The 25,758-nt window shown below is 39.8% G+C and overlaps 2 protein-coding genes across 2 annotated transcripts in view; both read right to left on the bottom strand.

The window, feature by feature from the left end:
• zgc:154142 (uncharacterized protein LOC555481 homolog) overlaps nt 1–1,974 on the bottom strand; it is a 28,892-nt gene extending 26,918 nt beyond the window's left edge. Inside the window, 2 exon segments of the mRNA XM_047364310.1 lie at nt 1,829–1,887; nt 1,889–1,974. Of these exon segments, the coding sequence (XP_047220266.1) occupies nt 1,829–1,887; nt 1,889–1,974 (145 nt within the window).
• A 13,909-nt stretch (nt 1,975–15,883) lies between these two features.
• Nucleotides 15,884–24,380, bottom strand: gprin3b (GPRIN family member 3b). Its single transcript, XM_047366109.1, has 2 exons — nt 23,991–24,380; nt 15,884–18,510 (listed from the first exon to the last, which is right to left on the bottom strand). Exon 2 carries the CDS (start codon nt 18,428–18,430, stop codon nt 16,436–16,438), a length of 1,995 nt encoding a protein of 664 aa, XP_047222065.1. The 5' UTR covers nt 18,431–18,510; nt 23,991–24,380; the 3' UTR covers nt 15,884–16,435.
• Between the last annotated feature and the right edge of the window lie 1,378 nt (nt 24,381–25,758).

Here is a 25,758-nt window from a genome sequence, read left to right as displayed (position 1 = left end):
CAGAATTTGACTTCAGAGCCCACTTGCAGGTAAATCTGTCAACTACCAACCACCAGTACAATTGGTTTGTTGGACATTTCATACCTCTAGTTTAATATATTTGTAAACCTCCTAATGGCTCTTTAACATTTGAACTACTTTTTGAACTAACAGTGAAGGCTTCCTTAAATCTTCAAAATGCACAAATTATTTTCTTGACTCCTGAGGGCTGAAAAGACACATTTTTAGGATTTCTGTCAAAAAGTGACAAAGTATCTTTGATATCATTTACCTTATTTTGGAAATTCAGAAATTCAGAAAAGCTTTTAAATAATTAAAAATTCTTTAGAGGGATTGATGTGGTAAAACCTGAAAATGAGCCCTTTTTTGCAGCATAATATTGACATGTTAGAAGTCTGGAATGGGTAGCTGCTTCAGCAAGAAGAGCATTTTATCTACAAAGATGGTTTGTTTGGCTTCCTAGGTTCACCATTAAAGAAGGCAGAAGACATTTTTTTTTGTTGGCTAGTGTGAAATGACCAGATTTGCCAAGCTCTGTTTCTGTTTGCCTGATCAGGATCTTGTGACAGCTCCTTATCTAGAAGCTGCTAGCTCCCAGTGGCAGCTCCAATGTGCTCTGCATCAATCAGTAACTTTCTCTAAAAGAGTTGTTTTTCACATTCAGTACTGACATACAATGAACCTAACTCGAACCAAGTGCTGTCCTCTTTCAGTGCTCATAATGGGCAGACAGAACCAGTTAGAGCTAAAAGCTCTCTATCTCTCCAGCCAAGACAGGAGTCAGAACCCTGGGGCAGAAACACACATAAATGCTGACAAAATAAATAGTTTTCTGACCCACTAAGTCTATGCATTCAGGTCCTGTTCTGTTGTAACGTTCTGTTCTGAGAAACTGACGTGTCCAAGTGGTTTGACACTCTGAATTCTTTACTTTGTTTTTGTTCTCTCAACCGTTTTCCCGTAAAAATTACTGTTAGGTAAAATAACTCAGGATCTGTCTGATTCTTTCTTAAAACTTATGAGAGAGCAGTAAACTTTGGCTAAAGGTGAAACCTAATCAGTTAGATAATATTTTTAATGTTAATTTTATTTTCAGAAAATGTTCTCTTTGAAAGAATGAATCTTTCAGAACCTATCTACACATGTATGTTCATGTCAGGTTTCTTTCTTTATTTGTTACTCTTTTTGCCTTGATTTAAGTGTAGCATTCTGCTTGAGTCTAATGTCAATGTTAGATTTTATACTGCTTTGTTGCAATATTTACTCCAAATAATCATATAATGAGATGGATCATTAAAACCACCATGAGAAAAAATGGATTAAATTATTCCATTTAGCCAATGTCTGTCAATAATATGTCCAATAAGTTTTAAAGAAGACTTTTAGAAAACAGAAAGCATTGAGAGCTTCTGATTTAGACCACTTTAGACGACCAATTTAGACAAAAAAATACAAAGATAATCTGGCATCTTAGAAAAAAAGTATAGTAGCATCTGTGTAAAACATTTGCACTGAAGTACATGATTTAATTGGATTTAGGACCCTTTTTCTCTTTGTTCTCCCAAGCAGTAAAGCTTATTAACGGTTTTACTGCAGCTGCCAATGTTACATACGAGTTCCCAGAATGTAATAGCATGGCTTTTCTTGCAATCAGCAGAGTTTGTCTAATTGTCCTAAAGTAAAATCCTCATGTATCTGGCTTTCTCACTATTTCATATACAGCATCTCTAATGTGTTTCCAGTGCTGAATGCTTCACCACAACTCTTTGTGACTTCTACACTATCTTGCAAAAACAAAATACATATTTTCAAATGACAAAATACTCACCTTCTGCAGGAGCAGAGGAATAAGACTTGTCTGTAAAGTAGAGGGCTATAAGGCCGATGCCTTGTCATTGCAACAAAGAGAAATATCAGACATTTTTCCAGGGTGGTCAGACACCTGGACTGATGTTTATCCTTCTCTGCATCCATTTCCCTCACAGTGACGGAGAAGCACTGGATCGTGCCTTCTTCAGAAATTCACCAGCTTCTTAGCAACCCAAGGTGAAACATAGCTGAACTTTTACCACAGGCATGGACCTTGAGCCTCCTCAGATGGGGTATTAGAGCCTCACAGCTGGGGAGTGTAAAGACTGAGATTGAGAAATAAATCATACGGTATCAGAAATGAAGGTTAATAAGTGATAATTGTCCAAATTGTCCAATCAGTGGGTAATTCCAAGACCTTCAAGAGAACTGGCTGACCGAACAATTTAGAGTGAACCTTCTCACCTGTAACCCTGCGCTGCTTTTACAACCGATATAACAAACAGGAACAAGTACTTGGAAATATGATGCAAAATACAATTAAAGACACGTCCGGTTTTTATTGTTTTGTAAACAATAAGTTTCAACAGTACCAAATCAAACAAGTTTTTATATGAAGATCCCAAATAAATGGTATATATAATATGTGATTATAAAAGTTAAGCACTTGATGATTATTATCGGTGAGAGAGATCTGAGGAAATACTAAAGTTCTGTAACTGCAACACTTATCAATGACAATTACATTTTAAATGGAAACAACAGCAAACATACTAACAGTTTTACTGAAATCATACAATAAGTTCAGCTAAACCTGTTCACATAATTAATTTCTTAACGCAAGGGGTTAGAGTAGCGGTGTCCAAACTTTTTGCCATGTAGGTCGAAACTGTAAAGTGAAAAGTTTTCATGAATCACAAAAACCTTTTAATTTTACTTGCCCAACAAATTAAACATGGAATATTTAATGAAAAAAAAAGAATTGGCTTTCTTTTCCCAAGTGCTTTAACTGAGGTGCTTTTTGCAACAGGTCATTGCAAAAGTAGTAGAAATACATTTCCGCTTCTTACTTTGTAAATGTGAAACTTTCTAGGAAACAGAAGACGTTGGATGACAAAGATGTTGTCTTTTTCTATGTCCTTATTCATAGCAGTAGTTAAAAAAATATTTTTTCTTCAAACTTAATTATTTGTACAGTCGTCTGTCTTATGCACTGTGGTATATCAGTCCAAACACCCTGCTGTCTATACACTGATAGAAAAGACCATAATTGACTAATCATGTTGCAAATTTAGCTAACAGCTAAGCAAGTTAGCTAAATTTGCAAACAGGATTAGCATGTTTGTAGGATTTGCATATTATGTGTGTAAACTAGACTTGCTAATAGGATTACCATGTCAGGATGATTTAGCATGTATGCAAGATCTATCAACAGGTTTCGCATGCTGCCATGTTAGCATATCAGCAGGCTAGCAAAACTTGTGAACAGGATTAGCAGATTAGCAGGGTTAGCATGTTAGTTAAATTAATGTAGCAGATTTAGCATTTAAGCTAAACTTACTAACGTGTATCACATGTTAGCATATTATTAAGTTTAGCATGTTAGCTAAACATGCAAACAGTTCTAGCAAGATTAGTCCCAGTTAAGCCCAAAATAACGAACAACACCCATGACAGATTTAGATTTAAAGCCATGTTTTAAACATGTTTCTTTGGTCTGGAAGCAGGCTAATCTTAATTTTTTTTTTCATCAAAAATTAAGAAGAAAAATAATCCAAAAATGTAAGAATGTCAATTCATTTTTGGTTGAGAACGTTTAAAAAATTCTGTATATTTTATCTAATGGTTAGCATAATTAGCCTGGGGGTAGCTCATTAAAGAAGTAATTTATCTTCCATATTCTGCTAGATGCATCCTTTGGCAGATGTAAGTTTCTATGTATAAAAATCCAATTTATCCTTTAGAGGAAGATACAGGTCCTTCTCAAAATATTAGCATATTGTGATAAAGTTCATTATTTTCCATAATGTCATGATGAAAATTTAACATTTATATATTTTAGATTCATTGCACACTAACTGAAATATTTCCGGTCTTTTATTGTCTTAATACGGATGATTTTGGCATACAGCTCATGAAAACCCAAAATTCCTATCTCACAAAATTAGCATATCATTAAAAGGGTCTCTAAACGAGCTATGAACCTAATCATCTGAATCAACGAGTTAACTCTAAACACCTGCAAAAGATTCCTGAGGCCTTTACAACTCCCAGCCTGGTTCATCACTCAAAACCCCAATCATGGGTAAGACTGCCGACCTGACTGCTGTCCAGAAGGCCACTATTGACACCCTCAAGCAAGAGGGTAAGACACAGAAAGAAATTTCTGAACGAATAGGCTGTTCCCAGAGTGCTGTATCAAGGCACCTCAGTGGGAAGTCTGTGGGAAGGAAAAAGTGTGGCAGAAAACGCTGCACAACGAGAAGAGGTGACCGGACCCTGAGGAAGATTGTGGAGAAGGGCCGATTCCAGACCTTGGGGGACTTGCGGAAGCAGTGGACTGAGTCTGGAGTAGAAACATCCAGAGCCACCGTGCACAGGCGTGTGCAGGAAATGGGCTACAGGTGCCACATTCCCCAGGTCAAGCCACTTTTGAACCAGAAACAGCCGCAGGAGCGCCTGATCTGGGCTACAGAGAAGCAGCACTGGACTGTTGTGTTCCAAAGTACTTTTTTCGGATGAAAGCAAATTCTGCATGTCATTCGGAAATCAAGGTGCCAGAGTCTGGAGGAAGACTGGGGAGAAGGAAATGCCAAAATGCCAGAAGTCCAGTGTCAAGTACCCACAGTCAGTGATGGTCTGGGGTGCCGTGTCAGCTGCTGGTGTTGGTCCACTGTGTTTTATCAAGGGCAGGGTCAATGCAGCTAGCTATCAGGAGATTTTGGAGCACTTCATGCTTCCATTCTGCTGAAAAGCTTTATGGAGATGAAGATTTCATTTTTCAGCACGACCTGGCACCTGCTCACAGTGCCAAAACCACTGGTGAATGGTTTACTGACCATGGTATCACTGTGCTCAATTGGCCTGCCAACTCTCCTGACCTGAACCCCATAGAGAATCTGTGGGATATTGTGAAGAGAACGTTGAGAGACTCAAGACCCGACACTCTGGATGAGCTTAAGGCCGCTATCGAAGCATCCTGGGCCTCCCTAAGACCTCAGCAGTGCCACAGGCTGATTGCCTCCATGCCACGCCGCATTGAAGCAGTCATTTCTGCAAAAGGATTCCCGACCAAGTATTGAGTGCATAACTGTACATGATTATTTGAAGGTTGACGTTTTTTGTATTAAAAACACTTTTCTTTTATTGGTCGGATGAAATATGCTAATTTTGCGAGATAGGAATTTTGGGTTTTCATGAGTTGTATGCCAAAATCATCCGTATTAAGACAATAAAAGACCGGAAATATTTCAGTTAGTGTGCAATGAATCTAAAATATATGAATGTTAAATTTTCATCATGACATTATGGAAAATAATGAACTTTATCACAATATGCTAATATTTTGAGAAGGACCTGTATTTTAGTTCATACTGATGGTGTCCAACTCAAAGATTCAAGGAACAATGTCATGCACATTTTATACGTGTGCTTCAACTTACCTGAATAAAATCGCTTAATTACCATTAGCTTACAGCATACATCCATGCCCTTTTCAGTTTTTTAGTTGTAAAAAAAAAAAAAAAATTATATATAATTTTCTTTGCACTTTACAATTATATACCACTTTGTGTTGGTCTTTCACATAAACTTCCAATAAAATATATTTATGTTTGTGGTTGTAATGTGACAATATGTGGAAAAGTTCAAGGAAACCAGAAAATAAAACCAATAAAAAAAACCAGAAGAGCATTGTCATCGCAGTTAAAACGACAAAGGGGGCAGAAAAGCCAAATAAATGAGAACACAGACAGCAAAAACAAACAATACATTCGTATAAATTTTATAACCACTGTTTTATCTCTTAAGGCAGTTATGGCAGAATTGTGCCATCAGGTCATGCTTTATCTTTGGTTTATCTTAGTGTTTTAACATCCACTCCTACGGGTCCATGCAAAGAATGTCATCTCTCCACTAATCAGTACTCGCGCAGTCGATTTGTTCCAACCCGTTTGTGGGTAAAAAAACGGCCCACTTGCAATGGGTCTCTATGTACCTATAGTTGTCATGATTTGAAGGTGTTTTGGGGTTTTTCCTCTCTTCAGGATTCTGTTTTCCAGGCAATGCTTTAGTTCATTCCTCATTTCTTTTTATTTCTATACTTTTTTATTTCTTACTTGTTCTGTTTATGGTGCATTTAATGTTCTGTTTCTCCTGTAAGAATTTCCTTCGGTTAGATTGCGTCCATCGATTTCTGTTTAGTTCCAGTCATGTTTTGTTTTCAGTCTCTGCCATAGTAATCAGCTTCATCCAGTCCACCTACTTATGCCAATCAGTTTCTCTGTTTTCACCTGGGCCAGGTTCCTTTATACTCTGCTGCTCTGTCTATTCCTTGCGGATACATACTGTTTGCCATGCCTGCTCATGTTCATGCCTACATCTATTACTGCCTGCCCACTATAGGTTTTTGTTAAATTAAACCTTTATCTCACATCAAGCTGCTTCTTCTTGCCATTCTGGGGCCCCACTCCAAGAACCACCTTCTAACACCTAACTTTGGATTTTTAACACTTTAGGCCCGTCAATTATAAAAAAATAAACCTCTTCCATGATTTATATTCCTATGACCACCATTTGCGCAGTCCACCAGTAAAGTATGAATAGAGTATTGTTGATGATTTCTTTATTATTTGGTGGACTCCCTTGAGTATTCTCCTTTTCAGATGTAGACACCGCAGAGAGACAGGATTTGGTTTGACAAAAGCACTGAGGTAAGAGCTGATGAGATAAAAAAAAAAGAAGATCTCCGTATTTGATTGAATTAAACATTCAAACACACATGATTGTTTTTTTCCCTGTAATAATCATCTGGACTCTCTTCTGCTGAGAAATAATCTGAAGTAGCAATCGGTCCCTAATTAATGTATTTTCTCCATGGTTTGGACTCCATTGCTGAAATTTTAAAAGAGCACTGATGTGGCAAAAGCTGCTTATTACGATAAGGTCAGTAAAGAAAGATGATTCTTTAAAGAGAATGATTTATCCAAAACTCATTAATAAAGGTAATAAATGTTGATAGGTTAAATTTCTCTCTGAAGGTGACCCTTTTCTATATGTCCACATACTGTACCGGTTGCGTTTTCACATCCATCTGCACACTCGTGGCCTGTTAGGTTAAATATTCAAATGACAATAATAACATGCAATATGCATGCTTGTTCTGAAGATTTAGACAGAGCGAGCAAACAAAACTATGATAGCATGTTTGCCACAAACACATGTACACACTTGCACAGGCCAAGACTGCACCGCAAACAAATGTAGGCCACAAATTCCTGTGGGAACATGGCGGCCATCAGAAGGACGAACAGCAATACCAGCTATTGGGCTGATATAATGCTGGGATGAGAGAGGATGAGGATCATTTCAGAGTAAAACACCATTCTGCAGAGGGGAAGCTTTAATTACTGGCCGGGTTTGCTTTGTTGGGTTTTAATTGTTGAAGAGAGAAAATGGGGGGTCTGGGACAGAGAGAAATGGGGATTGCAAGTTCATTGAGGAGGTGCTGTGAGAAAAAAAAGGCTTAGGGATGAAAGCAAGATGATTGCAGATTGTGGGAAACACAATGGAGCAAAATGAAGATATTTAAAGACTATTTAATGTGAATTATTTTCACCAGAAATCCTCAGCTCTGTATTTTAAAGGAAATGGCATCACTTTAATCACCTGCTACCCTAATTAGCCTCTATCTAATCTTAAAATATGATCTGTAAATATTGTTACTCATCCCTATGAAAAATATGCATCTAATGCCACAAATGGTCTATGTGTGTGGATTCAGGTGATGATAACTGTAATGGCTTCCCTCTGTGTGCTGTGGAGTCTGCAGGGGTTCCTATGAGGGGGTTCTACATGCACCGAGGAAGCCTGTGGGTTTGAGAAGCTAACTGGGTCACTGCATTAGACTTCAAATCCCAGCACAAATAAAGCATACACTGCCATGAAAAACTATTTGCCCCCCCACCCCACAGATATCTTCTGTTTTTGCTTTCTTGTCAAATTTAAATGTTTTAGAACTTAAAATAAATTTTAAAATCAGATGCAGATAACCTGGGCAGACACAAAGATCCATCCTCCATCCAACCCTCCATCCAACCCTCCATCCAACCCTCCATCCATCCATCCATCCATCCATCCATCCATCCATCCATCCATCCATCCATCCATCCATCCATCCATCCATCCATCCATCCATCCATCCATCCATCCATCCATTCATCGTCTGCTGCGTAACCCACCACTAATCCTAGGTTGCAGGAGGAAAACCCATTCCATTGAGTTCTGGGTTTGCTTATAGGTCTCCTTCCATTGAGACGTTTCTGGAAATCTTCAAAGGGAGGCACCCAAAAGGCATCTTCATCAGATGTTGGAGTCACCACAACAAAGTGGATTTGCTAGTATTCTTTGGATCATTGTCCTGCTACATGTGATTGAGCATGAGGTGAATTTATAACCCTTTAAATGTCAATGACTTTGTTTTTCATCTGCTCTTACATTCATTTAGATCGATGCATACTGCGTAATTTTCAAGATCCTTTGGCCTACTTCATGTTGTTGGACAGGATCTGTTTAATTGATTTATTGATTGTACAGATCTGACAGTGACCTGGCTTTGGTGTGGCTGAATGTGCTGAATCAGAACCATGTTATGGTTTAACAAAGGGGGACAATTCCCTAAATAAATGACATTATCATTTGAAAACTGATTTTGGTATTTATGCAGGTTATCTTTGTCAGATATTAAAAAGGTTTTTGCTAATCTGACACATTTAGGTGCAACAAAAAAGCAGAAGGGGTCAAATATTTTTCAAAGCCCTGTGTACAGGTTTCTACGTGCACTGAGGAAGTCTGTGTGTTTGTGGAGCTAAGTGGGTCACTGCAAGCGCATTTCAAATCCCAGAAGAACAGCAACTTATCTGTTGGACCTGAGTTCCAGCTATAACGTCATGCTGCTGCTGTCAGTTTCTTCCTAAATCCAGGGATGAATATTAAGGATTGAGTGAAAGTAAAACACAACAGCATAACAGAACAGCTTAGAGACTGGGTTTATATTTTGTATGCAGGTGATTTAGACAAACAGCATGCAGAAGAAAAATGGGAGTGATTTCTCATTTACTTCTAATAAACTCCAATAAATATGCAGCATAGCCTCTCCTACTGCACTCCTGCAGTGAGAGCGCTGCTGTCATCAGTTTCAGCATCTCAGCGTCAGGAGAGGCCCTCGGGCTGAAACAATTGGCTCCTTCTTCCTCTCACGGACCATCAGTCTTTAACTGATGGTCTAAGAGAGGAAGAGTTTCCGGGGAGTTCCCTTGTAAAGAGGAAACACTCCAGAGATGATTATTTAGTGCTCATGCTGGCTGTGAGAGCACACCAATGACATGTGTTTAATCATCTGTGTTTTTCTTATGTTCTACATTTTGATTCCTTTTCTTTGTTATTATTATCCCGTTCAGGTTTGCCTTGTTCCTTAGTGAAGTTGCATAGATTATCTTATCCCTATCATTCTTTTTCTCAGTTCATGCTCCCTTACACCTTTCCCACATTTAGTTAATCAGACTCTCCTGTTCATTGTTTCCTACTAATCACCCTCCTCTATTCTTCTTCTCCACTGTTTTTTACAGCCATTGTCAGATCCTCCTGTTTCCTGCAATGCCGTCATTCAAATTTAGCTACAATAACTTCCTAAAACAAAAGGTTAATGAAGCAATCAAATGGCAGCCACTCAATTTATTCAGGCATCTAGACTTTTTGAATGAGAAACATCTTTAGGTTTAAAGGGAACCATGACGCTGCTACACATGTAGTACTCATAGTACAGGTCCTTCTCAAAATATTAGCATATTGTGATAAAGTTAATTATTTTCCATAATGTAATGATGAAAATTTAACATTCATATATTTTAGATTCATTGCACACTAACTGAAATATTTCCGGTCTTTTATTGTCTTAATACGGATGATTTTGGCATACAGCTCATGAAAACCCAAAATTCCTATCTCACAGAATTAGCATATCATTAAAAGGGTCTCTAAACGAGCTATGAACCTAATCATCTGAATCAACGAGTTAACTCTAAACACCTGCAAAAGATTCCTGAGGCCTTTAAAACTCCCAGCCTGGTTCATCACTCAAAACCCCAATCATGGGTAAGACTGCCGACCTGACTGCTGTCCAGAAGGCCACTATTGACACCCTCAAGCAAGAGGGTAAGACACAGAAAGAAATTTCTGAATGAATAGGCTGTTCCCAGAGTGCTGTATCAAGGCACCTCAGTGGGAAGTCTGTGGGAAGGAAAAAGTGTGGCAGAAAACGCTGCACAACGAGAAGAGGTGACCGGACCCTGAGGAAGATTGTGGAGAAGGGCCGATTCCAGACCTTGGGGGACCTGCGGAAGCAGTGGACTGAGTCTGGAGTAGAAACATCCAGAGCCACCGTGCACAGGCGTGTGCAGGAAATGGGCTACAGGTGCCGCATTCCCCAGGTCAAGCCACTTTTGAACCAGAAACAGTGGCAGAAGCGCCTGACCTGGGCTACAGAGAAGCAGCACTGGACTGTTGCTCAGTGGTCCAAAGTACTTTTTTCAGATGAAAGCAAATTCTGCATGTCATTCGGAAATCAAGGTGCCAGAGTCTGGAGGAAGACCGGGGAGAAGGAAATGCCAAAATGCCAGAAGTCCAGTGTCAAGTACCCACAGTCAGTGATGGTCTGGGGTGCCGTGTCAGCTGCTGGTGTTGGTCCACTGTGTTTTATCAAGGGCAGGGTCAATGCAGCTAGCTATCAGGAGATTTTGGAGCACTTCATGCTTCCATCTGCTGAAAAGCTTTATGGAGATGAAGATTTCATTTTTCAGCACGACCTGGCACCTGCTCACAGTGCCAAAACCACTGGTAAATGGTTTACTGACCATGGTATCACTGTGCTCAATTGGCCTGCCAACTCTCCTGACCTGAACCCCATAGAGAATCTGTGGGATATTGTGAAGAGAACGTTGAGAGACTCAAGACCCAACACTCTGGATGAGCTAAAGGCTGCTATCGAAGCATCCTGGGCCTCCATAAGACCTCAGCAGTGCCACAGGCTGATTGCCTCCATGCCACGCCGCATTGAAGCAGTCATTTCTGCAAAAGGATTCCCGACCAAGTATTGAGTGCATAACTGTACATGATTATTTGAAGGTTGACGTTTTTTGTATTAAAAACACTTTTCTTTTATTGGTCGGATGAAATATGCTAATTTTGTGAGATAGGAATTTTGGGTTTTCATGAGCTGTATGCCAAAATCATCCGTATTAAGACAATAAAAGACATGAAATATTTCAGTTAGTGTGCAATGAATCTAAAATATATGAATGTTAAATTTTCATCATTACATTTTGGAAAATAATGAACTTTATCACAATATGCTAATATTTTGAGAAGGACCTGTACTCATCCACAAAGGTTTTTCACTGCTTTTTTCCTATTTCTCCTGCATGTGCTATAGATCAGCGTGAGGATCCAATTGGATGCACACGATCGTAAACACGTTGGGCCACAGTCTGTCACAATTCTCTTAGACTCTGTCAGAATGCAGCAACGCATTGGAAGATCCCAATACCTGGGCATGAAGTCAGCATGCCAAGGCTATCATTCCCAAAGCAAACTTTTTGTTGCATCGACAGCTTTCCCTCTAGACAAAGTGGTTAAAAAGTGACACGATAAAGCAGTCTCTTGCTGGTTAAATGTGTTTTATGAAAAGGCCTAACAAAACATGGCCTTTGACATCATTTAAAATTTGGATTAAACCCATGAGCTAACAAGGCCAAACATATTTTCAAGGCTAAATAAAGACGAAGAACAGCTAACCTAAAATTGCCATAAAAAGATGTCCATGAATGTCCAGTGTTTGGATGTCATGCTTCGAGGTCTCGATGATCAAAAAATGCTAGTGTGCTTGATCCCCTCGTCATTGACATGGTGCCTCTGTTGCCACCATTCTCCACCCAGAATCCTGATATGAAGCCACCAAAATCATAAAGTAACACCACCATTTATGTGTAGTACAGAGCCTACTACAGTCTTAGTACACCCCAGGAGAGCTGCAAAGGCCTTTCACGATGATTCTTTATGTTATAGAGTCAGCGTCATCTAGCATGACAGCACTGAAACATTTTTTCTACTCAAAGGCACACAGCTAAAGTTTCTGTCCACTTCTCTTGTCACTGAAATATATCTTCCTCTCTGCTGTCCTCATAACAAATGAAAACTGAAAGACAGCTAATTAAAGCGAGGGTGAAAGACACAAGCTTAAGGCTGGAGCCTGCAACGACAGGAAGGGGCAAAGCTGATGTGTGAAATAGAAATTGACCTCTGGAAAAGGAGAAATTAATTTAAATATAAGGCGGAAATTCATATTTAAGGACTCAACAGATCGCTGTCCGTTTATCAACCATCACTCAGCATTACAAAAAGAAATAGAGGTCAATGCTTACACCTTGAGGAGACAGATATAAGTGGGACTTTAGTGTTTGACTGTGTCCTCTGATCCCGAAGAATCAAAGAGAAACAAGAACTAGGATTAGACATTTCAGACTTACACTTTGTGACATTTCACAGCACCACTGTAGATACTGAGGACTTTTTTGGTCCTGCTTTCACATCTAGACGTTAACATGAAGTGACATGCTTGTTAAGACAGCAACAGAAGTCGGACAGAATCAGTGTTAAACACCAACCAGGATAGTACATTTACACTGAAAGGTGTTATCTTTGTGAACCCAAACAAAGTTTTTCACAAAAAAGATAAAAATCTTATAAGAGCCATTACCTATTTCATAAAATCGTCAGCTGATCAGTTAATGTTTGGACTTAAAAATGCAGCTGGTCTACATTTGGAAGTTAGACATTTTTAAAAGAATTAAAACCTCCAGGCCCATAGGTGACCTTTAACAACCTTGTTTGCACTGAAATTAAAATAAAATGGGGAAAAAAGACAAAACAGCACCACTGTTGTCTGTACTGGACCAAAACACATTAATGTCAATTAAAATCTGAGCAGCATTGAAAAGCAAAGTGCTTAAGGCTTTTTTAAATGGGTACATGAAATTTGGCTGTTTGGAAATTACACAGACCCATGCAGTCATGCCTCTTAACAAACACTGTTCTTTTATCAAGCTTAACATTTATTTTTGTAGCAGCATCTACAAAAAACTGAAGCAGCCCTCTGACGATTGTCATTAAACTGTGTCTTCTATGGACAGCTCTCTTCATTCCTCCTGCTCTTTAATTCTCAGACAGTTTCACTTGGATCACACACATAGTCAAAAGCATCAGAGCATTGTGAAATATTGGCCTAATTTTATGTTCTAGTGTTACTTCAACATTCATACCTACCATTGTCACTTGGCACCTTATTTAATGCCACACTCATTAGATGCTGAAAGGGGGATATTTCCTGAAGAAAAGGATACATAGAGCTAATTTTCCTTTTATATAAACAGATGACATCAAAATCCTCACACACTACTGGTCAAAAGGTTTTAGATACACTTTCTCACTTAATGGGTCTCTTTTTTTTCATGACTATTTACATTGTAGATTCTCACCAAAGGGACCAAAACTGTAAAAGAACACACATGGAATTATGTAGTAAACAAAAAGTGTGAAATAATACATTTTTATATTGCTTTGATTACTGCTTTGCTTTGTATCCTCTCCATGAGCTTCATGAGGCGCTCACCTGAAATGGTTTTCCAAAGAGTCTTAAAAGAACCTCCCGGAGGTTCATTGAGAAACGGCCAAAGGTTAATATTCAGTCATCACAGCAAAGGGGGGCTACTTTAAGGAATCTAAAATAAAAACCATATTTAAGGTTCTTTAACAATTTTTGTTTGCTACATAATTCCATATGAGTTCATTCACAGTTTTGATGCCTTTAGTGAGAATAAATAGTCTTGAAACTAAAGAGACCCATTAAATGAGAAAGGAGTTCTAAAACCTTTGACCCTAGGGTTAGGGGGTTAACCCTAACCCCCTAACCCTGTATGTCATGTGAATGGTCATCCAGCCAGCAGCAGGAAGCTTTATTTTTTTCTGTTTTGAAGACAAGAATGACAATATAATGTTGTAGTGATCACAAATACGCCAGACCTGAACTTCCCCGTGTATTCAAATATGTTTTTTCCAAGTACCTTAAAAATATCCTTGATGGACCTCTTCATTTAGCATCCTAGACAATTCCAGTTACTTCCCTGAATCCTAAAAATAACTAAATAAATGTTCAGCTGTTAATGCTGGCTTTTATTATTCCATAAGTAAAATCATCATTTAAAACTGCTTTTTGTACTTGGTCAGGTTCTCTTTGTGCTTAAAAAGGGGGAAACAGGTACCATCCCAAGCTGTATATGCTTTGGGAAGGGATTTGTGGACCCAGACTAAAGACATCGTTAGGCGGTGGAAGGAGCAATTTGAGGATCTCCACATCCATTTGAGGTCACCATGTCCTCAGGCAGAGCCTGAAGGGAGAACGTGATTCCATCACTGTGGCAGAGGTCACCGAGGTAGTTAAAAAGCTCCCCGGTGGCTGGTGCGAGGTGTGGATTATTTGTTCTGAGCTTCTGAAGGCTCTGGACATTGTGAGGCTGTCAGTATTGACATGCCTCTTCAATGTTTCATGGAAGATCGGGACAACACAGATGGCAGAATGGGGTGATGGTCCCAATATTTGAGAAAGGGGACCGGAGAGTCTGCTCCAATTATCGAGGGATTGCACTTCTTAGCCTCCCTGGAAAAGTTTACTTGGGGGTGTTGGAGAGGAGGTTCCGACTGATAGTAGAACTTCGGATCCAGGAGGAGCAATGTGGCTTTCATCCTGGCCATGGAACAGTCAACTAGGTCTTTACCCCCGCAAAATACCTGATGTGCTCATAGCAATATGCTTCTCTGGTGTACATGTTGTTGATCTGGAGAAGGCCTACGGCTGTGTCCCCCGAGTTACTTTGTAGGGAGTGCTGCAGGAGTATGAGGTATCTGAGTGGCTTTAAAAGCAATCTAATCCCTGTGTGCCCAAAGGAAGAACTGTGTCTGCATTCTTGGCTCAAAGTCGGCCCTGTTCCTAGTGTGCGTTGGAATCCACCAGGGCTGCCTCTTGTCACCAATCCTGTTTGAGGTGTTCATGGACAGGATCTCAAGGTGTTGTTGTCAGGAGGAGGGTGTCTGGTTTGGGAACCTCAGGAGCTCTTCATCGCTTTTTGCCGATCTTTGGGCCATCACCTCCAGTGTGCCTTGCAGCAAGAAGGTCCTGGGTTCGACTCCCGACCGGGGGCCTTTCTGCATGGAATTTACGTGTTCTCCCCATGCATGCCTGGGTTCTCTCTGGGTGCTCCGGCTTTCTCCCACAGCCCAAAAACATTTCTGTTAGGTAAAATTTCCCTTAGGAGTCAATGAGTGTGTGGGTGTGTGTGTTGCCCTGTGATGGACTGGTGACCTGTCCTGGGTGTACCCCACCTCCCGCACCAGCTTCCCCGCAACCCACTATGGAAGAAGCGGTAGAAAATGACTGACTGACTGACTGACTTGACAGACATTTTTCCATGATAAGAACAAAAGTCAGAAAAAAATTAATAAAATGTTAACTCTAATGTCAAGTTTTGGTGACAACTGATGACACATCAACATCTGAAAAGATTAAGTAGGACCAGAAACTTATTTGCTCAGGAAAGTAAACTACCTATTGAGTTAGTGTTTTTGTTATTAAACCGAGTTTTTCAAAGTTTAATCAACCTCCTTTTCCCAGAGAATACAACCTTAATCACAACAACATTGATTCTGTAGGAGCTTTCTGCTACAAAGCAATAATTTATGAAAGTCAGCATAGTTTTAGATTATTTTAATAGAAATCCAAGGAATAACAGAGAATAAACATAACATTTATGGTTGTATACAGTGCTTCCCTTTTTTGCCACCACACAGGTGAAAAATACATGAACGCATGACACAAAAATCTCCCAAACACCTTGAAAACATTTACCAAATCCAACACAGGAGATATCAGCTCAATATATTTGCACAAATGAAATGTGACAATAGGTCGTACCTTATGATTGGTGTGAACTGTAAGCCATAAAGCATTTGAAGCTAAGATACATGCCTTTAACTATAATTTTTAAAAAGTGTTTTCTCTCTTTTTATTACATTCTATTTCTATAAAATAATTGTTTATTTTATGCTTCTATATCCTACTTTATCAGTTCACAAACGTCACAAATATTTGGACTCTTATGCTACAACATTCCAGTATACTCACATATAAGGATCGGTGTCCCGTTAATGTTTCACTTGGCATCTCAGTCCTGACAGAGGGAGGACAAACACTGTGACCTCCAGGAAAACAGAGGAATCTCATGCTGGCCACCATGGTGCAGGGCTAGTCAAGAACAGAGGAGGGAGGGGGATGCACACAGCAGTTGGGCCTCCTGACATTTTGCAGCATTGACCTGAAAATGTTCTGCTGCCTCCTTTTGTTCTTTTCCCCACGTTGTGGTGAATCAACACCGGAGATGGACTTTCGGAAGGAAGTCTGGGCAATCAGCTTCTTCTCCTGCTCCCTGATTTTACACTGCAGGTGGCTCTGAATGGCAAAACCAAGCGATTCCGGGTCCACAGAGGCTCCGTAGACCTCCCACGTCATCCCTTGTTCGTCCCAGATGACATCATGGACGCTTTTATCCTTCTGCGTCTGATCGTCCTGCTCTTCATTGTTTTCTGGCTTTATCTCCTGCTCAGCTGAATTTGTTTTTGACTTTGCTGCTGTTTTTGCTGTCATTGTGGTTGCTGGCAGACCCTGAGAAAGCGCATTGTTTCTGTCAGCATAAGCACCGTCTGTCTCTGGGGATGCGCCTGCTTTCAGAGAGGAAGCTTTAGCAGTTGAAGATATTTCAACCCCGCTTGTCACTGTGTCCTTCTTGTGGTTGCTGTGTTCAATGTTGATTTGATAAACTGGCTGAATACTGCTCAGAGCAGATCCAGGTTCCTTGGGCTTGGCTCCTAACCTGGAGTCAAGCTGCTGGGACACAGTTGTGGAGCTTAGACCTGCAGCCTGATTGGGGCACATCTCTGCCTCTACAGTGAGTCTCTCTATGGCGGACAGGGAAGTTGTGTAGATCTGATAGGGACCCACGCCTTCATGAACTGGGAACACAACATCTAGACTCTGCGCCTCTTCCCTCGTGACACCAACACCGCTGCTTAGCCTGCGAGTGGAAGTAAAGCGCAACAGACTCGGACTCGTACCCACAGCTTTACTGGATGTGTTTGCTACGGCCTGGACCTCCATATCATGACACTGTTTGGCTGGCGGCACAAATGAGGTCATTGTGGAAGCCTCCTTATAGTGTGTGCTGTGCTGCTGTCCTGCGCAGACAGCTGTGTCAATCTGGCAGGTTTCCTCAGACACCTGCCCACACGTTGGCTTGTTTTTTGCTGCTTGGGGCACACTGGATGAATCCTTCTCTGTAGGTGCAGGGTGATGTTTATTGGAGGAGACCTGTGCTGCCATTACTACTCGGAAATCCCTCTCTGAATGTGATGAACATGTATTTTCAACTGTAGTGGTGATTTCTGCTCCTTTACTTGGTGGTGGAAGTTTAGTGGAGGTAAGGGGGGCTACAGTTTCCAACCTGTTTTCAGGTTTTGCAGTTAGAGAGCTCGATGAGCTTTTTTGTGAATTATCTGGCTTTTGCGTCTTCTGTAATACTGCAGTAGATTTGTTATGGGAAGCCTGAATATCCTGTTGGGATGCAGATGCTGAATTTCCTAATTCACTGGTGTTGCAGGGATTTTTATTTTTATTGCTGCTCTTTTGTGCTTTGGGTTTGGTTGAAGATGCGGGCTGCACAGACGCTGTCTCCGAAGAACTCGTCCCTTTTATACTGGAGTCGTAGCTGCGCACGTCGACCTTGGACACTGGGGCTGCAGTCGGTAACCCGGCCGCACACGTATCTTTTCCATTAGATGTTTTTATGTTAGCATTAGAGTCCCTGTCATCACTTTTTGTCTCACTCCCAGGTTGGCCTGTTAGCAACAGGTTAGCTGGGTGCTGCTCACCAGCTGTACCAGGTTCAGATTGTGTCTGCTTCCCGTTGCCCCCTGCTGGCGTGTCTGCCACTACGCTGCTAACTGCTTCACCTCCCTTTGATGAGGATTTATGGACACGTAGGACAGTGTTGGCAGCAGCGCCTGACGTAGGCAGGTTATCCTGCAGGTTGGGGGAGGTGAGGGGGGCGTTTGGACAAACCTGAGAGAGTTTCAGGTGTGGCTCGATATCCCAGTTGGCATTAGACTCCTTATTGGCCATAGGGTCTGCCACAGCCAGCTGAGGCACCATCTGGACTGTCACTGTCCTTTTTGGGTTAGTTCCCATGTTGAATTCACCGTTTGAATTTTCAAATATTGTTGTATTCCCAAAGATAGACAGGCAATCAGAACCCTTTATGCAGCAACCTGAAGGAGGAGAGTAGAAGCGTAGAGGTAGTTTATTTGTAATAAACACTTATCGATGTATCAGAAATCTTACTAAGATGACCAGACCTGCATGACACAGTTTGTCAAATTGATTCCTCACAGTTTGCAACTTACAAAAATAATTTCTGTCAGAATGAAAGCACTAGAACAATCTATTCCCTGCACTGCCCTAATTTTACCAATGTTTTGAACTCAAATTAATAAAGATACACGTTTAGATTTCTACCATTCAATACTGATTCACAATATTGAGGTTTGACTTTCTGACCATAGATTTAGATAAATTTGGAGGTATAATTAATGTGAGAATTTTCATTTTTCATGCATGGATTTGACAGAAAAGGTTTTTCTGAAAATAAAAGAATTTTTAAGCATTTGACCCTCTGATTATCGACCAGAGTCAATTGAGGAAAAATTGGTTTATTCGAACACAACTCATTAGTGCATTTCTAGAAATAATCTGATTCTACAGATCAAATACATCCAAATTTATAGAAAAGCTGCAGGTACACATTGTTTTTTTAGCATGACATGCTTTATTTGACAGTACTGACGAAGGAATGTTTTTACCATTAACTTAGAATCGATATTGTGAAAAATGTAATTCTAAATGACATGTTATTTATTACAACCATTTGGTTCCCTTTTCGTAAGACTTTGAAACTATCCCACCTCCGCACATGCCTAGTAGGCCATCTCAGCTCTGCCTCCGTGTCTCTAATTGGCTCAACCTGAGCTTTTTCTTTGATATTCTATTTTTTAAATCCTGACCATTTTTGACAATCTGAATTAAAATCTGAGCATCTCCAGCCATCCCTCTGCACTGCTTTTTATATTTGTGTTATTGCCATTGACTCTACACTATACAGCAGGTCTTACTAGCATCTTGGAAACTTTTCTTTTCACTCTTGTAGCTATCCAGTCACAAATCCCTCCTGACACTCGTCTCCATCCATTTCCTTCTGCCTGCACTCTCTTCTTCCCCTCTCTTGTGCAATGCCTGTTGCTTTGCTCTGTTTACTACAGATACTAAAACTCATCCATCCAAGTATCTCTCCTTGTCGCTTCATTGTTCCACCTGTCTTCTTCTCATTAACACGTGCCTTCTGTCTTGCTACTGACTTATTTCTCCACTCTATAGATCACACCTTTACCACTCTTTTCCACTCTCTTCCATCTGTTTCCTTTACTCTCACTACAGATCATGTTGCCTGCAAACACGATTTTCATTTGGACTCCTGCCTATCCCTTCTTCACTCTAACCACACACCTCACCACTGTCTCACAGTCCTTGTATGGGTTATGCATCACCCTTACATACTTCTTTGCCACAGTTCTTCTCTTAACATCCTATCCCTTCTCTGGATGCACAAAGACACAGTCTAATTCCTTCCGACAACACTTCCAAAGGAAACATCTTAAATATAAGGCTATTTCTCTGCATGAAACCATTCTGCTGTTCACTGATCCTCACTTTGTTCTTAACCTCCCTTCAACAACTTATTCCCACATTATCATTTTAAATCTCATCAATTTTGTTTTGATCAAGAGATGCTAAATGTTGGAAGAAGGCTGTGTTAGTTACTGATTCAGGTAATTTCATGTTTATTGCTGAGGTTTTGGACTTCTACAGACTTTTTTGCATGATTTATTGAATTAAAATCATATCTGAAAATATTTAGAAATTATGTAATGTGAAGAACATATAATACTCCTGTAAAACTCTGATGACAATTTAACCGATCTCGGAGGGATGGCAGGGGTCGTAACGGTTCAATGAGCTCACAAAACAAGACCCTCTTTTTGGTTCTCAAAACAGGATGACATTTTATCAATATTTTGGAGAAAACTGCTGACTGTCTGTGTTTTCACAAGAGAAACAAAGGTTTCATAAATTTCAGAGTATTTTAAAGAATCTCTGTTCAGTGTAGAATTGCTCTGTATAGCTTTGAAAATAATTATTTGTCTAATTAGATTTTGAATGAGATGATTACAGAAAAAAACTAACTTTAGTACATGTTTTGGCATTTTACCCAGCCACAGTATTCTCACAATTATAAATGAATTGAATCATGGCTGTTGCTCGGTCAACTTGTCTTTTATCAACTGAATACTCAAAATGCTGCCAGATTTCAAAGTGCAGAAGGCTTTCTTGATACTTTTGTAACCGAGTGTTACAGTTTGTGAGCAGGTTCCATCAAGGCAGCTCAAGAGCTAATGTCTTTCTTTCTTCAAACTAAGACGCTCAAACAGATAAAACAGGGTTTCAAACTTAAAGCCCACACCTTCCAATGTAACCTACTTCACCAGAAAGTCACATTCTGAAAGCCACTACATAGAGCTTCATGAGACAGACTTCAACTTACCAACAGAAACTAGGATAAACCATCAGAAAACTGTGGAAATTGAATTTCGTCAGATCTTGTGCATCGAGATCTCCTTACACTCCTAATAGATAGTCTGCAGATCTCTGAGGACCTGACCCTATGGAAGAACTGCGCTAGGATCAGAAGATGGGCCCAGCAAAAACTGCATTTTCCCAGTAGCTTCCACACAGCATTCTACAGAGCTGTAGCAGAGAGTGTGTTGACATACTGCAGATGGCGGTGTAGAAACCAAAGCAGCTTTAGGCTCTCCCTCTGGGTGCTGTTTTGTATGTCATTTGTGTGAATTATGTAAACATACTGCGGTTCACATCAGTATGCCTACTGTGCAGATAGATCTAGTGAGGACGCTATAGGTGAGAATGCTCTTTAGCCACAACTGCTCCGTCTTCAACACCATCCTTCCAGACATACTGGTTATTAACCTTCTCCTGAGTAAGACTTGGTAGCAAAGTGAAAGTCAGCCTCCAATTCTCTCCCTTCCATACACTCAGCACTAACTCTCCCCAGGGCTGCGTTCCTGGCCCCCTACCATATGCTCTATACACAAATGACTGCACTCCTTCTTACCAGTATACCACTTATCAAATTGTAAACCGATTTCCATGTAATTTCACCTCTCCACAATAAAACAAAAATGATTTCTATGAGCGTAAAAAAAAAAACTTTATTGAAAAGAAAAACATATAGTTTGGACAATAGTATGGTATCAGAACAAAATCTGACTACCGTTCTACCTCAAAATCACTTGAAACAGTTGATTTTAAACTACCTATGTGTAAATTAACAAATATGGAGTCAGATTCAAGTGCACCTAAATAGTAATTCTGAGTTGCCAAATGTAAATGTGGCCCTCAGGGTTTGATATTTAGACAACTATTATTTTCATGTATATGAATGATTTACGTTTAGTTTCATAGTTGCAGATTTGTTGATGACACAATCTTTTTTCTGTAGTGGAAAAAAATCTGAAACAGTTTTTTTTATGCAACAGAAAATCAACTGAATTCATTTAAAAATGGTTTGATGCCAACAAATTATCCATTCACCCTGGATAAAACAAAGCAATAAATTCCAAAATATCCCATCTTATAACCACAGATAAATTAAAATAAAGGTGAAATTGACATTATTTAGGAAACCAAGTTTTTAGGAGCCATTGCTGATAACATGTTAATCACACGTTAATTATATTAAGAACAATATACTCAAATCAAATGTAATATTGCACAACGTCAAGGACCCTTTCTGGCAAGAGTGAGTTATTTTATATAACTCCTTGATAGTCCCATATAAATATAAATATAAATATAAATATAAATATAAATATAAATATAAATATAAATATAAATATAAATATAAATATATTTATATTTTATATGGGATTTCTATAAATAAATAGAAATCCCATATAAATCTGGGAAAGTAAATATATAACAAATGCAAACCCAATATTTACCAGAGAAAGCTATATGTGCTGTAAACAACAAATCTTACCAACAATTAGGTAAGAATTAGGTTATAAATTTAGAAACATTATTAAAATTACATACAAAGCAAAGAATAATCAATGTTTAAAAAGAGGGGGAAAAATGTATAAATTAAGAGAAAATTATGTTTTCACTGAACCGAAGGTTCAGAAAAACCTTAAATGTTACCATGTATCTTTTACGGGTGTATAAAAAGTGAAACTGTTGTTGTGATCATTTAAAATTAACTGCAATCTGAAACTGTGTTAAAGTGTGTGTAAAAATGACAAAATCATCCAATAGTAATCTAAATGTGGAATTTATTTGACATAGTATTTAGCATATATGGTCTGTGTATTTTATTATCTTCTTAATGCTAACGTATATATGCTATATAAGCTTTAACTTCAACCTACACACTTCTGGTTTTTCATTTGTGTTGTGTCTTTTGGCCTTCAGTTTGTATATTACTAAATGGAATAAGTGTTGAAACTAAACTAAACCATCAGAAAATTGGCTGATGAAGCTGCTGAGACTTATATAAGGCGATGATTAGAGGGACAGCAAGAATGAGGTTCTGAATCTGAGCTGTACTCATCGAACAACCTATAGCTGAAAATCTCAAAAACTCAAGAAGTCGTTATTGATCAGAAAGAAGAGGAATCATCCTGCCAACATGTACATTAAAGGGAACTGCATAGAGATGGTCTGAAAACCTCACCACAATCATTCTGCTGCACACTATTAGTTATACAATAAAATGACAATAAACATGTTTCAATGGGCACTCATTTATTCGGATCCATTTGCTTTCACAGTCCTTTGCAAGGACATATTGTCAGCAGCAAGCCTTGTTTACATCCTCTTTTGTTCAGTAAAGGATTTGTGTAAATTGACTGCCTTGACCCGTGGTGCCACATATTTCTCTAAGTGGTGATGATGCTCAACATGTCCAAGCATCATCCAAAGTTCCATTACAAATAAAGAAAATTTTGTATTTTATCTTTGCCCAGGTTAATGATAAAGGCTATAATAATAGGAACTAATGCATTAAGTTTTAAATTGTAATATTAAACTCAGCATCTTATTCATTCTTATTGTTCTGCATGTATGTTCTAATTATTGTGTTTCATATAACTTGCCTCCATAAGCACTTTAATACCTGTTAGTCTGATTAAAACGGGACCGAATTGGTTGGTGGTTTGGGTCATGGACAGGTTTGGCCCATCTGTGTGTGTTTGCTTTGCCACAATGCATCCGTCTGTCAGTCCTCAAAGCGCAAATGTTTATAGAGACCGTGTCCTGGCTGCAATTGGATGTTCGACAATTAAACGCCTAGCTGGTTACGTTTTTTTTTTTTTTTTTTCTCTCTGCAGCAGTTTGCAAATGATACGAAACAAAACCCGAGTGCATAAACACCATGAGTTGATGCAAAGCAGTCTGCATTCAAGTGATGCACTCGACCTATTCAGCCCAATTAAGATCTGTGTCATGCACCGGAGCTCCATGTCTCTGAGATTTACAGGTCGGATCTGACCTTGCAGACATCTGCAAACGGAAGCGATTAATTAACAGTCTGATTATGAAGAAAACGAGGTCGGTTTACCTTGATGTCCCGTCTAATCGGGTGCCGTTTGCGCGCTTCTGTTCGTGAGATGAAGAATGAATATGGAAAATTCACCCCAGTGTCGGTGACACCAAGCCACGCCTTCCACCAGAAAATGAATCTCAGAGGTATCGATCTCCCACGGCCGAGCAGCGCCAAATCCAAGCCTCCAGTCGACCGACTGACCGTGCGCAATGAGTCACCGCTGGCTGACCGATGGACGCAGCCTCACACTGAGGAGCGTTCATAAACCTGCCCGCTTTGCAGCATCTCAGCCAGACTGAGCCGTGCCAGGCAGCATGATGAAGGGATGGGAATGGAGGCAGCATCCGATCCTGCGGCGATCACAGGAGGGTCACTTATTGCGCTTCACATTTATTACTTTAAGGTCCTGCCGCTGCTGCTGGCTCCTGAGGATCATTTTCCTGGAGCTTTTGGAGAGGTTGCCAGTCCATCGCAGGGCAACACACAAACAACCATGCACACTCATTCATACACCTAAGGGCAATTTAGAAAGACCAATTAACCTAACAGGCATGTCTTTAGAGAACATGCAAACGCTATGCAGAAAGACTCCTGGCCAGGAATTGAACCCAGGACCTTCTTGCTGCAAGGCAACAGTGCTACCAACTGCACCACCGTGCAGCTACCGTGAAATAGCTGAATAAATATTGCAAATCATTGAAGGCTGTCCTTTTTCCTACCTTTATGCATAAAAAATGCAAGACTGTCTAGCCAGTTGCAGGCAGCAAGGTAAGTAGCCCTTGTTGGCAGAGATGCTGGAAGGTTAAGCCTTTAGATATGCAGCCAGTTGGCCTTTAAATCAAATTCAACAAGCACAACTTTTAAAAAGTATTAAAGGTATTAATAAAAGCTTACTTGATATTTTGTGTTTTCCCCTTAATTACTAAAACACACCATGAACCCTTTTAGAACTTAGCAGCTACACTGCCTGGGAACATGCAAACAAATATGGTGTATGGTCTACATTGCCGGTCAGTCATGTACAAACCTGTAACGAATGTCATCATTGTCAGAGTGGATGTGTGAAAAACCCAAATACAGGCAAGAGAGAGGCAGAGGTGGATGCAAACATAAAGGGATTTAATAAACTTGCAAAGTCCAAGCTCCAAAATCCAAATAGGTGAACTAAAGAATATGAAATTAAACAAAACAAAGCAGGAACATGGAGGGAAGATGACTGAGCATATAAACCAGCTGTGCCTACAGTACACTCTGTCATAGCTTTAGGCATAAAGCTGATACATTTTTTACATGAAGTAGTTTTGGTGGGTTACATACATTGCAAGGTGTTTAAAGACATGCAAACCATCACTTGCTGTTTTCAGATTATCTCGCCTCAGAATTTGAAGCTTTTTACATTTTAAACCAAATATGACAATAAATCCAGTGTGCTCCTATTTGCAAACAGTGCTAGGCTGAGAATGGAGGGGCAAACAGATTATACACTGCACACTTATTATTCAGTTGTAGAATGTGGCCGTTTATGAATCCTCTCTGCATCGTATTCACTAATGTGCAGCAGTTGACCTGCTCTTCTCCGCCTCTCACTGCTCGATTCGTTCTCTGCAAGGCAGCAGTTGGTTGACCTCAGGCTTTAACTTCAGACTGCTTTCCACCATCTGATGTGGATATAATACACACACATACAAATGTACGTGCAAATTTTTGGATCATCTAAATATCTCACAGATCCCTCGCGCGTTTCTTATCATACGTTAATGTGGGAAAATTAAAAGTAAGCCGA

The sequence above is a fragment of the Girardinichthys multiradiatus genome, chromosome 5 (assembly GCF_021462225.1).
Source record: "Girardinichthys multiradiatus isolate DD_20200921_A chromosome 5, DD_fGirMul_XY1, whole genome shotgun sequence".
Lineage (NCBI taxonomy): Eukaryota > Metazoa > Chordata > Actinopteri > Cyprinodontiformes > Goodeidae > Girardinichthys > Girardinichthys multiradiatus.
Note: the sequence above shows the minus strand (reverse complement) of the source record. Positions and strands in the feature narration are given on the sequence as shown.